General features: G+C 37.4%; 1 protein-coding gene across 8 annotated transcripts in view; it reads left to right on the plus strand.

The window, feature by feature from the left end:
- Mef2a (myocyte enhancer factor 2A) overlaps nt 1-15,481 on the plus strand; it is a 152,391-nt gene that overhangs the window by 111,862 nt on the left and 25,048 nt on the right. For 6 of the 8 annotated variants that reach the window (XM_008849518.3, XM_029554313.1, XM_008849517.3 and 3 more), the window contains 3 exons: nt 3,568-3,705; nt 5,847-6,066; nt 6,724-6,783. In XM_008849518.3, the coding sequence (XP_008847740.1) occupies nt 3,568-3,705; nt 5,847-6,066; nt 6,724-6,783 (418 nt within the window). Of the gene's footprint in view, nt 1-3,371; nt 3,504-3,567; nt 3,706-5,846; nt 6,067-6,723; nt 6,784-15,481 lie in introns of all 8 variants that reach the window. The other 2 variants (XM_008849520.3, XM_008849522.3) reach the window with 1 other exon arrangement.

Consider the following 15,481-nt stretch of genomic DNA (forward strand, 5'->3'; position numbering starts at 1 on the left):
GCTGCGCTATAGACTTACCCCAAGAGGCCTGAGGATAGTAGTGCAGGCTAGGAGAGTTAGCCGGTGGTGCAGGCCCAGGGAAGCAGAGCGAGGTGAGGGCGGGGCCGGGACCAGAAGTGGTGCTCCTGGAGCCCAAGAAAGGGACTGGGTTGCTCTGGGTGAGAAGGGTCAGGAAGCAGTATTGGTTCCCCAGGTGTCTGGGGCCCCAAGACTAGGAGTGGCGCAGGGCTCAAACTAGGAGTATAGAACGGCGAGGGGAGGGGGATGGAAGGGTGAATGTCGACTTTTCTCTTTATTGAACACGTGTTGTTACTGAAATTTGTGAGAAAGCTGAGGCTGGCGTATCTCTTTGTGTATTGCCTGGCCTTCTTAATTGATTGCAGCATTCCACTTGTTAGTGCCAGTGACACAGGAGAAACTTTGACTAGTATCCTATTTGGAAATGATAAAGAAGACAGAAAAAGTCTTTTTATGGTAGTTGGTCTTCAAAACAGCTCTTCATGTTTGGTGATAAGGAGAGACAAGTTGGCTGTCAAGCAGAGGTATATTAGCTCATTATCTACAGAGTTGATACTGCCTCTTAAATTCCCTCCTGGTGCCAGGAACCCATCTGAAGTGAAGACTTACAGAGCTGGGGAAACTAAAGCACTTTCCTTCTTGAGTACCAGTAGGCTTAACCCTTCTTTTGTAAAATAAAATCGATGTGTAATTTTTAAGTAAAATTATGCTCTATTTTCCTCTGGCGATTAAATCACAAGAGAGACATACTTGGTGATTACTGTTTATAGGAAATTCAGTGATAGCCATTTCAGTACACAAAGAAGAGCAAGACTGAGGTTGGAGAGATGGTGTAGTGGTTGAGTACTGACTGCTCTTGCAGAGAACCTGGGTTCAGTTCCTAGCACCCACATGGCAGCTAACTACTGTACATAACTCCAGTTCCAGGGAATCTAATAGCCTTTTCTTACCTCTTCTGGAATTGCATGACACAGGTGCACTTACACGCATGCAGGCAATGCACTCATACATACAAAATAAAAATAATAAAATCTTAAAAAATAGTTAATTCAGTCTTGCTCTTCTTTTGTATTATTTATGTGTGTGAGCATATTGCCTGCATTCATGTAAGTGCACCTGTGTTGTGCAGGGCCTGCAGAGGTCAGAAGAAGGCATAGGATCTCCTGGAACTGAAGTTATGGGCAGTTATTAGCTGCCATATGGTTGCTGGGATCCGAACCTGGGCCTTCTGCAAGAGCAGCCAGTGCTCTTAACCACTGAGCCATCTCTTCAGCCCCTTAATTAACTGTCTTGTGTGAGTGCGTGTGCCAGTACCTGTGGAGACCAGGGGTCAACAATTGTGTCTTCCTCAATTTTTTCTTCACTTTATTTTTTTGTGACAAGGTCTCTCACTGAGCCTGGAGCTCACCAATTTGCTAGACTTGCCAGCAAGTCCCTGTCTCTGCCTCCTCTGTGCTAGGATTATAGGCACACACCACTGCACCTCCTTTTTTACATGTAGGGTGGTGGGGATGAAACTTAAGTTCTAAGTTTGTGCTACAAGCACTTTACCAACTGAACCATCTCTTCAGCCCTGAATTAAATACTCTTAAACTGCATGAAAATTAGGGAAAACTATCCATACATTTAAGACTATAATAAATCATCAGTTTCATGATAAGATTTGCATATAGGCACCTACAGTATTTGTTCTTTTTCCAGAGCTGTGTAGATTGTAAGGGTTCAGTGTGTTCCACTCTGAGTGTTAACATTTTCACTACTGATAGCAACTGCAGAGACTTGGCAAGTAGAACTTGCTACCATGGACAGGAAGATAATTGTCTCCATCTATTAGTGTTCTAAACAACAAGACCTTTTATGGTGAAGTACACATAGAGCTTAGGGCCACCTGACTGATGCTGGGGAAATAGATGTAGTATTTGTGATAGGAAGTTCATGTTTAATGACGGTGTTGTAATGGGAGTTTCAGGTATTGTGTATGGGATTTCTAACACATTTGGAGAAGCTAACATGTCAATATTAATGATTACTTATAATTTTAAGCATATAAAATAAGTCATACTGGGAAAGGTGAAAATTTTAAATCATTTGGCTTTGAAGAAATTTATGAAAAAAATTCCAAAATCTTAATGTACTTTAGGTACATTATCATTTGAAAAGAACAAAATAAACATCCATAATTACTGCAAATCAAATTTTAAGGGATACTAAGATCTATTAGTATACCTTTAAATATATCTTAGATCAAACTTAAATGGTGATTTGTTGATGAATTTGTCTAGTTATTTTTTCATCATTCCTTATTTCTTAATTAAGCTCTGATAGTGATAGTTCAGTAGATATGGAGAATTTGAACTGTCTAATGCTTCTGGGTATACTAGAAATTCAACAAGGTTCAAAATTGGTTAAGTTGTTAATAACTGCACCTTAAATTCAGACACACCAGGATTTTAAAAATAAAATGAAGCATTCTACAGGTAAATTAAGGCCTTGTTTGTTATTCTACTAAAAGTTAGATGTTATTTCATGAGGATTTTTTTTTCTCTTAAAGAGAAACCAGAATAACAACAACCATCCACTGTATTTTTACTCCAAAGTAAGTGGTGGGGTGGGAGTCGGAGAGTCATTATTGTGGTCCAGGGAATACTTCAGAAATAATCAAGAAAGTTATCTAGAGAGTCAAATCTGAATTAAGCCAACTCTGAGGTCCCTGTAGAAGAACCAGCTAGCAGAAGGGAGAGAGATGTGCTCTGAGTAACTTTACTACAGATTTTTAAAATATGTAAAGTCACTAAGAGTATATACATTCATCATACATAGGAAAGAGTCGTTAACAAACAGGTATTAGATTTGAACTTTTATATTTTCAGAATATACTGAAATTGGGATCTGGGCTAATTTCTGATGAATAGGATACATTCTCATAGAAAGGAATGTCAGTAGATGAAATGGCTGAAATGACTAATGCATAAAGGTACTATAATTCTCAACACATCATTTTGATACATTCCATGTAAGTTCAAGTCTGTAACCAGGTTCTAGCTACAGTATTTTAGTATTTTACTGTAACACCAATTTTAGTATTTCCTAAGAAGCTTAAAAAGGAGAATCTAAACAAGTTAATAATAATTCTCTTAATAATACACAGTGGGAGAGCTCATTTTGCTCATATCTTAGGCTTTTGTTACTTGGATAATTATGTACATTTGTAGTCATGTAAAAATTATTCAGTGGCTCTTACACAGCTTGGCCTTAATTTACCTGTAGAACCTGTGCTCTCTCTTAATACATTTTACAAAAAGCTCATGGAAAGTTAGTATTATTTGTGTGTGAATTTTCCAATTGTATTTCAGACTTTAAGAAAGAAAGGCCTTAATGGTTGTGAGAGCCCTGATGCTGACGATTACTTTGAGCACAGTCCACTCTCGGAGGACAGATTCAGCAAACTAAATGAAGATAGTGATTTTATTTTCAAACGAGGCCCTGTAAGTACTTTCACTTTACCTCTACTTTTTATTTGTTGATCCTTTTTATTAACTTCATATTTAGGCTCTGAACAAGAAGGAACACAGAGGGTGCGACAGCCCAGACCCTGATACTTCATATGTGCTAACTCCACATACAGAAGAAAAATATAAAAAAATTAATGAGGAATTTGATAATATGATGCGGAATCATAAGATCGCAGTGAGTACTAAAGTATGGTTTGTGCTTTTATCTTGTGCATGAAGACATTGACCACACATCTTACCTCGTTTGTTCAGAGGGTTGGTGACGATAAGTAGAAGAGGGGAAAAAGACATTCATTAATGTTGTTTGGATTTGCGGAACTTTAAGATTGCCAACATCTCTTATAATAAGTGTTCATTGTCTTAATGTAGATTGAAGAAAAAACATTCTAATTCAGGTTCTGCTGCTAAATAATGTTGATTTCTTTACATAGGGCATCCAAATATCCCAAATTACAATTTATCTATGAAGTGAATGAGTTGGTTCACATAATTTTAAAGGTTGCTTCTATTTCTAAAATTTCATGATTTTAATATAAAATATATATAAGACATTCCTGTCTCTCCATAATTTAATGTGTATATGTATGCACATACATATATATAAAATAGCTCTTAGGAATGCCAAGTGTAAATTGAGTTTGTTGCAAGATGTCATGCCTCTAAGTCATTTTTGCATATTTTATATAACTTCTTTAATATTAGTAGAGCTGAGTTTGCTGTTGAGCTCTTTCTTCAGTGTGCCAAAGCACTTGAGAACGCCAAATGGCTGCTCTTTTCTTACACTGTCAATACTGAGGAAGTGGCCTGGGATTCATTTTAATTTAAGGAAATAGTGTCCTTAAACTATTTGTAAAACAGTCACAGTAGAATTTTTCTAAACATAGTGAAACAGTACTTTTCAAGCTCATGATCCTGGAGTTAATAGTTTTATAGGAGCTCTTCTCATTGGAAACGCCATTGGCAGGAGCTCCTTAAGACTATTATTCCAGATCTGATCTTCTAATTCAGTATATGTAAGTCCAGCCATAATGGAACCAGTTGGCTCCAGTGCTGATGTTTTTTTCATTGTTGGGGTTAATGCTCTTGAAACCATGGTCTCAGGATTGGTATGCATCATATGTCATTTCTTCAAAGTAGTGCTGCAGGAAGAAGTACATGAAAAATAGCTTTAAAGGGTTATTTTTAATAATACCATTATTCTTAAAATCAAAATAGTAGCAAATAAAATAAAATTCCTCTGACCTCACAGGGATGATGTTCTTACAGTTCAGCTTTCAGCTGTCAAAATGTGGCACACAAAAATTGCCTTGTTTGAAAAAAAAAAAACTTTCTGTATTTGTTGATAAATAACTAGAGTTCTACCTGAAATCAACTATTGATAGAATGCATAAGCTACTTATATTTTATATTACTTTCTGTATTTGTTGATAAATAACTAGAGTTCTACCTGAAATCAACTATTGATAGAATGCATAAGCTACTTATATTCTTCTGAAAATTAACAGTGTTTGCCTTACTTTGTAAAGCAAGATCAGAAATCAGGTTGTTTGCTTTCCCCCTCCTCTTCAAACAAATGTATTGAAATTTGTCTGTGGAGGAAATAGGAAATGTTCTTTCAGAGGAAGCATGGAACATTTTGAGAACAAGAAAAAATGGCTTTCATAATATTAGAATATAATTTAATCTTCATATAGTATTAAAGATACCAACAGTCTGAATCCTAACTTGGAAGTAGTTAATTATATTGTCTAAATTGTTATTTGTATATTTGATTACATCAGATTACATTTTATTATGTGTATAATTACTTGCCTTTTCTAGTTTGAAAAATGTTGGTCATTCAAACCAGATATTATATCAATAATGTCCTCGAATTGATGTATTAAGTAAATAATGCATGTACACACTTTCCCCTTCTGTTATATTTGGGTTCTCCCAGTAGAAATTTAGTGTTAAGTTGGTTTATACCGGAGTTCTCATTAATGCTTACTTGGTAACATGATGTATTTTGTAATGTTTCAACTCAACAGTACTACTTTAATACCAGTTTTTAACCTTTAATTTTCATCTCTTTGAATATTTGAAACATACTATATTGCATTAATATATATGTGTCAGTATAAAAATTGAAAATGAAAAGTTCTTATCAATTATATTCATGTTCAAGTACAATTCTAAAGAAAACAGCTTAAGTCTGAAAATTAAGAAACTATTTCCATCCTCTACTTTTAATGAGTTACCTTGTCAAGCGAAATTTACTCAATGTAGACAAACGTGAAACCAACAGTTTTCTCTTCCTTGTTTTATTATTTACAGCCTGGTTTGCCACCTCAGAACTTCTCAATGTCTGTCACAGTCCCTGTGACCAGCCCTAATGCTTTGTCATACACTAACCCAGGGAGTTCACTGGTGTCACCATCTTTGGCTGCCAGTTCAACATTAGCAGATTCAAGCATGCTGTCTCCACCTCCGGCTGCGTTACATAGAAATGTATCCCCTGGAGCTCCTCAGAGGCCACCAAGTGCTGGCAATGCAAGTATGTATGGCAAAGTAGAATAGTATAGAGAACCTATTGTCTATAATTTTCCTTCTCATGGGAAAGCCATACTCTGACAGGCAGAAAAATTTAACTTGAGTGCCATAGCAAAGATTTAAAAGTTGAGCATGAATCATGTTAGAAATATAAGAATATCTTACGTAATTGAAGTAAGAGTGTATTGTGACTCTCTTCCTGACTGAATTACTTAAATAATTTGGCAGAAATTTGCAGTGTGTTTGCTGTATTAGTCTGCGTAATGTAGTATCACCTTTCCCATAAATCTTAAATTTAATGGTACTTTGTATGTACTGTTTCCATTCTTACCAGTGTTTGGTAAGACTGGTAAGAATGCACAGGATGACAGATATATCCAGAGCTTCATGTGTAAGCATGTATACCACACATACACCCCCACAACACTTGTGTAGTTACACATGTTACAAGTATAGTTATACATTTTATACATATGGGATGTGTATGTGTGCCTAATTATATCAGATTATATGTTAATGGCAACTTGATACTGGGTCAGTTGTTTTGATTTTTAGGAATAGAATGGGGGTTACAGTAAAATCACCATGCTGTTAGTGAAGTAAATAAAGCCAATTCATATTCATTCTCTGTCCTCTCTCTTTTTCTCCATATCATTGTCAGGTGGAATGCTGAGCACTACAGACCTCACAGTGCCAAATGGAGCTGGAAGTAGTCCAGTGGGTAGGTGAATCTCTTGTTTAACTTTGTAGGCATCAACCCAATCTGAGCTATAAGTATTGCTTCTTGAAACAAGGCCTTCTACCTTCTGAGGGATACTTAAACTAAAACTTAACAGTGTTCTGTGATACTCCAGCTTTATCCCTCACTCTTTGACCTTAGGTTCAGGTGCTTTTTCATTTAGTATGTATTGAGTATTTTTTCTATACCAGGCATCATTCTTTTCTAAAGACTTAGTTGCCTTAATGCAATATTTGCATCAAGATAATTTCTTTTTTTATATTATTTATTACTTTTATGTGTATATATGTATTGCCTGCATGTACGTAAGTGCACCTGTGTTGTTCAACGCCCGCAGAGGACAGAAGAGGCTGTCGGATCCTCTGGAATTGGAGTTATACAGTTGTTAGTTGCCATGTGGGTGTTGGGATTTGAACCCAGATCTTCTGCAAATGTTCTTAACTGCTGAGCCATCTCTCCAGCCCCTGACAATTTCTTTTTTTTAAGGAGTATTTTATTTATACATTGTCAGTTTCATGCATGTATTGAGTGTATCTTGATCACATTATCCACCATATTCCCCTTCCTGCTCCCTTCAGACCCTCCCCACACACTCTGCACATCCCCTCCCACCTTAATGTTCTTTTCTTCTTAAAATGATCTACTTAGTCTAATTAGTGCTACCTGTGTGCCTGTGGATGTGGGACTATCCATGAGAGCATAGGTCACCTGCCAGCAACCACACCCCTGAAGTAAAATGATTCTTCCCCTCTCCCAGCAGTCATTAACTGCCAATAGCTTCTTAGCTAAGGGTGTGACCTCATGGGTCCCTCCCCTACCTGTGCTGAAATGTTGACTGTCTTGATCTTGTACAGATATCCAAAATTGAGAGCCTAGTATACTCCTGTCACATTGGGCTGAGACTCCAAGAGGCTAGACCCTAAGTAAAGTGAACCAGACACAAACAGTCCCTCAGCTCTACTACATTATTTGAATTATCCCATTTTTTAAAAAAAATTAGATTGTGGTAATCTATTGTCAGGGGCCTGTTGTATAGCAGATTAGGAGTATAACTCAGTGGTTGTGTTTGCTTACCATGTATGAATTTGATCACCAACACCAACTGCACAAAAACATGTGCAGACAGTAGCATTCTTTGTTAAAGCGAATGTCTAGAAAAATGGCAAATTTCTGTCAAAATGGATTAATGATAGTATAATAATAAGAAGGAATACTAAACTGGAATGAAGATACCACAGCATTTCTAAACAGTATGAATGAATTTCATTAAACAAATATGAATAAAAGAAGATACATGTAAACACTAAATTGATTCAGCAGGCAAATAAAACTAGTATTAGTGTTTACCTGTAGAAAGATGGTAAAATTGTAAAGAAGAAAACAAGAAACAAATCTATATTAAAGTTGTGGTTGTGAATTTGGGGTGGGACAGTTAGTAAAGAGCCCAGTCACAGAGACTCTAGGATTCTGTTAACTCTCTTTTTCTTGATTTGAATGGTGGGGCATGCCTGTTATTACAGCACTCCTAAGGCCATGGCATGGGGGGTCCTGAGTTCTAGGCCAACCTGGGTGACTGGCAAGCTGTAGTAATTCTGAAATTCAAATAAAAATGCTAAAAAGACATGACATTAAGTTACTAATTCCTGACTAGTACTCCTTTTTACTGTGTGATTCAGAAAGCATGGCGAATGGTCCTGACATGTGCTTTAGTGGCCTTGGAAATTACATTTTGGAGAAGTTTGGAAAGATTTCAGTGGTCATAAACGTGTTTAGGCCTCTACTCCAGTTTCTGAGAGTGTCTTCTAAAGAAGTAAAGTAGAATGTATAAAGCTCCATTCCAATTCTGTTGCCACAACAGGATGAAATCAGTATATACAGCAATGTGAAAATTGGATAATTTCAAGTAGGTTATTTTTTAGTTGTGATTTTAAGCTATGCAGAAAATACACACATGGAAAATAAAAGGCAGAGGGAAATCCCAGACTGATAATGGTGGGTAAGATGGTAGAAATGTGTTTTCCCTTCTTTCTCTACTTTTTGAACTTTTATGGTGCTGTAGTGATATAGTATCCCTAAAGTCATAAAATTTTATTGTATTAAATTCATTTTCTGTTTTTTTTTCCACCTGCAATTTGATTTTTTGTTTGTTTTCTACCTGTCGCTATTTGTGCGAATTTAAACTGGCAGTTGTGCATGCTATAAATTATATAGCTCTTTCATGGTGAGAGCTTATTTGATTATGATTTACTATATATATATGTTTAGTAACACATTTTTAAAATGTGTTACTAAACTTATACTGTACCTCAGATATTTTAGGAGACTTGTTTTAGTTTTGGGTCTATGTTTTAAATATCAAGCATGAAAAAAATTGATGTCCAGCACCTTCACTTTAAAAAAAATTGTGGAGGTAGATAGGTGGGGGTGATATGTATTTGTGATGTTTTGTACACAAGTGTCTTCCTCTATCACTCCCAGCCTTGTTTTTGTTTTTGTTTTTTTAAAGGCATAGTCTCACTGAAGCCGGTGCTTACTGATGGCTTGATGGGCTAATGAGCTCTGGAAGTTTGCCTGTGTTGTTCACTTTTTTCCCTTCTCCCATGCTAGAATTACAGATGTGTGTAACTATGCTTAGATTTTTTTATGTGGGTTCTGGGGGTCAGATTCAGGTCCACATACCTGTACTATAGGCACTTTACTGATTGAGCCAGCTCCCCATCTCCTAACTTTGCTTTTTAAGAATATGTTGAGAAAGAGAAAAATATATGGACTGGAATTAGAAAAGCTCAAGAGATTCTTAGAATTGTTAAGTGTTGAGCAAAAGTGAAAGTGAGGGATTGCATGGTGCCAGAGCAGTGGCAGCTAAAAAGATGGATGGGAAAAAGACATTACAAAGGATGAACTGAGCTTGGTAGGTATGTGAAGTGTGATGGCTATGATGGACAGTGATACTGGTACCAGGGCTTAAAACAGGTTCGTTTCAGATGACAGCATATATCTGGGCAAAGTGGCCCCTGGTGGTTGACTACAGGCTGAAAATTAAGGGAGATGAAGCAGAAATTTGTATTTCACATTGAAGTCTTGCATGCTTCAGCCATCTTATTGCATGAGAGTACACAACATCTCTGACAGAGGAGAAAGTTCTCTTTTTAGGACTGTCTACCTGGGTGAGACTGGGAAGGGAAATACAGTATTTGGAAAGGAGGATTCAGTGAACATAGTGTGTTTTTTTTCTTTAAAAATTCTAATAGGTAGCACACACTACCAGTGCTCAGGAGGTAGAGGCAGGCAGATCTCTCTGAGATGAGGCCAGCTCCATCTCACTGTGGCCTACATAGTGAGTTCCAGGCCAGCTAGGGCTACAGGAAGACCCTATTTCAAAGCAACAAAACAAAACAAAAACAAATTGGGACTGGACAGATGGCTCAGCTCTTACAGAGGACCTGGTTCCTAGCACCCATATGGTGGCTAACAACTATCCCCAACTCCAGTTTTGGGGATATGATGCCCTCTTCTGGCCTCCACGGGCATTGCACACACATGGTGCACTTTCATAAATGCAGGCAAAACACTTATAACACATAAAAATAAATTTTAAAAGTTTAATTAAAAAATTCTGATAGATTTAATATTGTCCATCATGTAGGAATTATAATCAGATTAAGTGAATGTGTCATCAGTTATTTCAGAATCCTTGTCTTTTTTTTGTTTTGTTTTTTGGTCTTTTTGAGACAGGGCCCCAGCTGGCCTGGAACTCACTTTGTAGACCAGGGTGGCCTCGAACTCACGGAGATCCACCTGCCTCTGCCTCCCAAGTGCTGGGATTACAGGCATGCACCACCACACCTGGCTAAAATCCTTGTCTTTTTTAGTTTAAAAAACTTTAAGCAGGGCTGGAGAGATGGCTCAGTGGTTAAGAACACTGTCTATTTTTGCAGAAGACCTGGGTTCGAATCCCAGCACCCACATGGCAGCTAACAACTGTCCATAACACCAGTTCGAGGGGATCCAACAGCCTCTTCTGTCCTCAGAGGGCATTGCACGACAGGGGTGCACTTACCTATTTTCAGACAATACATACATACACATAAAAATAAATGAATAAATAAAATATTTTTTAAAAAAACTTCAAGCATTCACATAAATGATACGTTAAATCTTTTAAAATGTATTTTGCATATTGAGTAATCAGCTGAGCATGTCAGTTTTTTGCTAAATATGATAAAATCAAAGTTTGAATCTTCAGTAGAGCTTTTCAGAACCCTTTGAAGATTGCCTGTCATCTGAGCTTCTAAAATGGACGCATAATAAGACATTAATGACATCATGTATAAAGTTTAGTCCTAGATGAGTAATAGTACTAAGGCCATGGGATACTTGCCAGCCATCTGAATTCATTATTACTACTAATGTGATTTATAGTCCAAAATAGGAGCTAGACTGATACATTGGAATGACATTCCTTATAGCTATATGACTGTAATTGGGGTTAGTGTTGTTAAATTTCTAGAAGCATAGGTGTATAGTTTGCGCCAGTATTTTGGTAGAGTAATAAATTATCATGCAAACTGGAAACAAATTTTAACAATAATCACACCAACTTAGATTTATTCATTTAGAAAAGATACTTTCATTCTTAAATTTGTTATTTATGGTAAAAGGAGTTATGTATCACAGATGCTTCACAAGTCTATCTGAACAGTTTCTCTAGTATATAAGTTAAACTGGAGATAAGAAGCATATATGGGGTAGTGTAGTGCTGTATTCTATAAAATAGCAAGCCATGCACTTGAAATTAACTTTAGCCTGGCAAGTTACCAGATACTTAGAGTGTCTTGTAATCACTATCTGCTGTGGAGACCTGGTGGAACAGTAAAAGATGGTGCTCTTAGATCCCCTTTCCTTCTTGTAATTTGATTCTCATAGGTACTGTGGTATCAACTAAAAGACATAGAAGGTATCATTCATGCTTCTTGATGATGCATGCCTCCAAATTATGTATTTGCATCACCTTATATCATTGAGAGGAAATCCTGTTTGATTCTTCAGATTTCAGTGCAAGTCAATGAAATAGTCCTTCAAGTATCAGAGACTCAGAATATACATTCTTGCCATTCTATATTAAGAGAAATTTCAGTAATCTTATATTTTCTTATTCTGCAGCATAAAATTCCATTAAGCTATTCTATTTTAAGTAAATTTTTTGCAAAATATTTTCTATTCTCCAGATACAAAATCTGAATTAGTTCATGGATGAGTTCTGCTCCACGGTGAATGGTCTAGTGAAAGGAGTGTTTTGTTTTTTTCACAACACTGCTCTTTGAAACTTAACAAGATGTAGGAAATTGCTCAATGGAATGTGGAAGAGAGATTGATCCCAGATTGAATAAACTCCCTTCAAGACAGTGGAACTAGAATACGGAAATAGCCTCATAAGATTAACTAAAATAAGATTCCCCACAACAAAATTAAATCACACAAATGAATTTAAACTGGTGTGTCTGTTCTAAAAGTTTTGGACACAGCAAGAACAGGGTGAAAGAAAGGGAAGAAAAGAGTCACAATAATCATCGAGTGCTCTGAAATTCTGAAGGACTCCTTTTGAACAGAAGTAGGCAGTTCCTAAACGCCATGCCTCACCTTTCTTTGCCTGTGGACACTCAGATGCCAGACTAATAAATGCAGAAGTTAGGATTCAACAAAGTTGATTATATCACATTGATAAAACATTTTTCGGTTTCTCATATAAATAACTCACTTATATAATGTACTCTTTTTTAAACTCTAAGTAATATAAGTATATTAAGGCCCCCACTTTCTTCAACATGTCGTCTTTTATAAACTTTTAATATCTTCCTAATCATAATCTTCTAAAGAGTTTATAATTCAGGACCAGTGAGATGGCTCAGCAGGTAGGCGTTGTTGCCCCACAAGCCTGATGACCTCAGTTCAATCCCCAGGTCCCACATGGTGGAAGGAGAGAACCAACTCCCACAGGTGTCCTCTGACTTCCAGGCACCCCTCCACCCCAAATAAATATATAAATATAACTTTAAAAAATTAAGTTTCAGAAATCATATATTAGCTTATTACTTGACTCTGTGTATTATTTAGTGTACCTGAAATTTCTATATAAACTGCCTAGTACTGTGCCAGTTTTAAGTTTTTTTTTTAATTTTTTGATTCTATTTAACATATAATTTCTATTTTATATTATTTTTCCCAGAAGATGATTTTTCTTTTGTTCTTATAAAGCCAGCTTTTTATATGGGCTGTGTTGGGGCAGCACCAGTAGGTCTAAATCATGGGAGATTGGGGGTTTGTTCAGACCTTCTGGGCTTCACAAGATCAATTCTGACCATCACGCAGTAATGCAGCTTCACACAGTTTGGGAAGCACTCAAGCCCAAAGACACTTGCTTTAGAAATGTCCCTGACTGCAGCAGCCTATACTGTGTTCAAATAACAAACTTCTTTAAATAATATTTTTACTCTTTTGAGAATTTCATACAACAATGGAGGAGGTATTCACACCTCCTCCATTTCTTCACAGATCCCCCCCCCAACTTCATGTCCTTTTTTTTTTTTTTTTTTTTTTTTTCCCCCAAGCTTATCAAGTCCAATTTGTGTTGCCCAAATACTCTTTTTTTGTGGGTCCATCCCTGGCAGTGAGGTCGACTTACTAGGGATCACACCTTTAAAGAAAACTGACTCTCCCTCTCCTAGCAGCTCTCAGTTGCCAGTAGCTCCTCGCTAGGCCTTCGACTTCGGGCCCACTTGGGCATTCCATGCTGGGATTTTTGTCTGACTTGAGCTTGCAAAAGCCTTTTGTATACTGTCACAATCACTGTGAGAAGTTCATATATGCCCCTGCCCCATTGTATCTGGAAAACACTGTTTACCTTATAGTTGCCCACTGCCTCTGTTTCTGTCCCTCTTTTGCAACAGTCCCTGAGCCTTGGGGGAAGGGATATGATAGAGATATACCATTTAGGGCCAAGTACTCTGCAGTCTTTTATTCTCTGCATATTGACCACTTTTGGGTCTCTGTTAATCACCATCTACTGCAAAATGCTTCTGATGAGGATTGAGAGATGCACTGATCTATGGGTATGAAGATAAGTCACTAGGAGTCATTTCACAGAATAGTTGTAGTAGGTAACTCCCCTAGGATATATGACCTATCTAGTCACAAGTTTTCTTGCCTCTGATAATGGAGTGGGCTTTAAATCCAATCAGAAAATGTTTGGTTACTTTCATAACATTCCTTCCTGTATTGGGCCAGTGGGCATATCTTGCTAGGCCAGTGGAAGTCAGAACCAGCTTGATTTCTCCACGTTCTATGACTCAAATATGTAGTGTCTTCATCAATAGGATCTTCCCATCAAGTTCAAAAGAATTACCAAGAGCAGTAGCAATAGCCAGTAATGTTTAGGGAGGGTATGTATTACGGGCCCCTGCTGGCCAACAACTCCAGAAGAGGTAATCCTTTCCTGGCACTGGGTTTTTAATTTGCTAGTCTGTGATAGCTTATAGGGTATTCCCCTCCCCACCAGACCCCGCCCCCATTACAGGGTTATAGGATAACTTCATTTAAACTATTTTTAGGTTTGTGTATGATATATTTTAAGTAGTAAGATTCCATATGACTTTTTCAAAAGATCTTTGGTATTAGTTATCCTTCCTCCTACTCCCTCTTCAACCTGCCCTTCAACCTGCCCTTCCGCCCACACCTCATTTAAGTCTTTTCCATTATTCCTCTTTCCTCCTTTATGTCCTTCATATCATTCTATCTCCCCCTCCCTTGAAAATGCTCCCCCCAATGGCCTTATCCTTGGGCACACAGTGGGTTCAGTTAGTGCAGTGAATCTACTGCATGTGGCCACAGCCCTTCTTGGCACAACCGTTATTTCTTCTTTTTTTTTGATCATCTTGGAACCATGACCTGAAAGAGCTTTAAGTACTTTTAAATAAAAATTTCTGTTCAAGAAATTCTGTAGAATTAAAATATGTATGCAGGTCTGCTCACCCATGCTGGCAAGTTGACAGAGGCTGATGTCAGGATGACTTCCTCAGTCTCTTCTCCACCTTATTTTTTGAGGAACTTGTATTGCCATCTAGACTGGCTGCCCAGCAAGCTCCCAGGATCTGACTGTTTCAAACCCCCAGTGCTGGAGTTACAGGTTTGTGCCATCATAACTTGGCTTTCTTATATTGATGCTAGGTATTGGAACTCATGTCTTCATGCTTACACAGAGAGCATATGACCCACTGAGCCATCTCCACAGTCCACTGATAGTGTCTTTTGCTCTGTAGAGGGGTCTTTCTTTCTTTCTTTCTTTCTTTCTTTCTTTCTTTCTTTCTTTCTTTCTTTCTTTCTTTCTTTCTTTATTTTCGCTGGTTTTTAATTTCATATAAGCCTTTCATTTGCCAGTTCTTGACTGTTTGCTGTGCTACTGTCATTCTATTTAGAAAGTTTATACCTGTACCTGTATCTTAAAGTGTTTTCTCTGACAGATTCAACATTTCTTGTTTTTTATTTTTGTTTTTTGAGATGGTCTCACTATGGAACTTGCTGTTGTATAGACTAGGCTTCCTCAGACTCAAAGAAATCAGCCTGCCTCTGCCTTCCAGTTGCTGGGATCAAAAGTGTGTGTCACTGCACCCCAGAGCATTGAGGT

Source organism: Nannospalax galili, unplaced genomic scaffold, assembly GCF_000622305.1.
Source record: "Nannospalax galili isolate Female #2095 unplaced genomic scaffold, S.galili_v1.0 scaffold124, whole genome shotgun sequence".
In the NCBI taxonomy this organism is placed as follows: Eukaryota; Metazoa; Chordata; class Mammalia; order Rodentia; family Spalacidae; genus Nannospalax; species Nannospalax galili.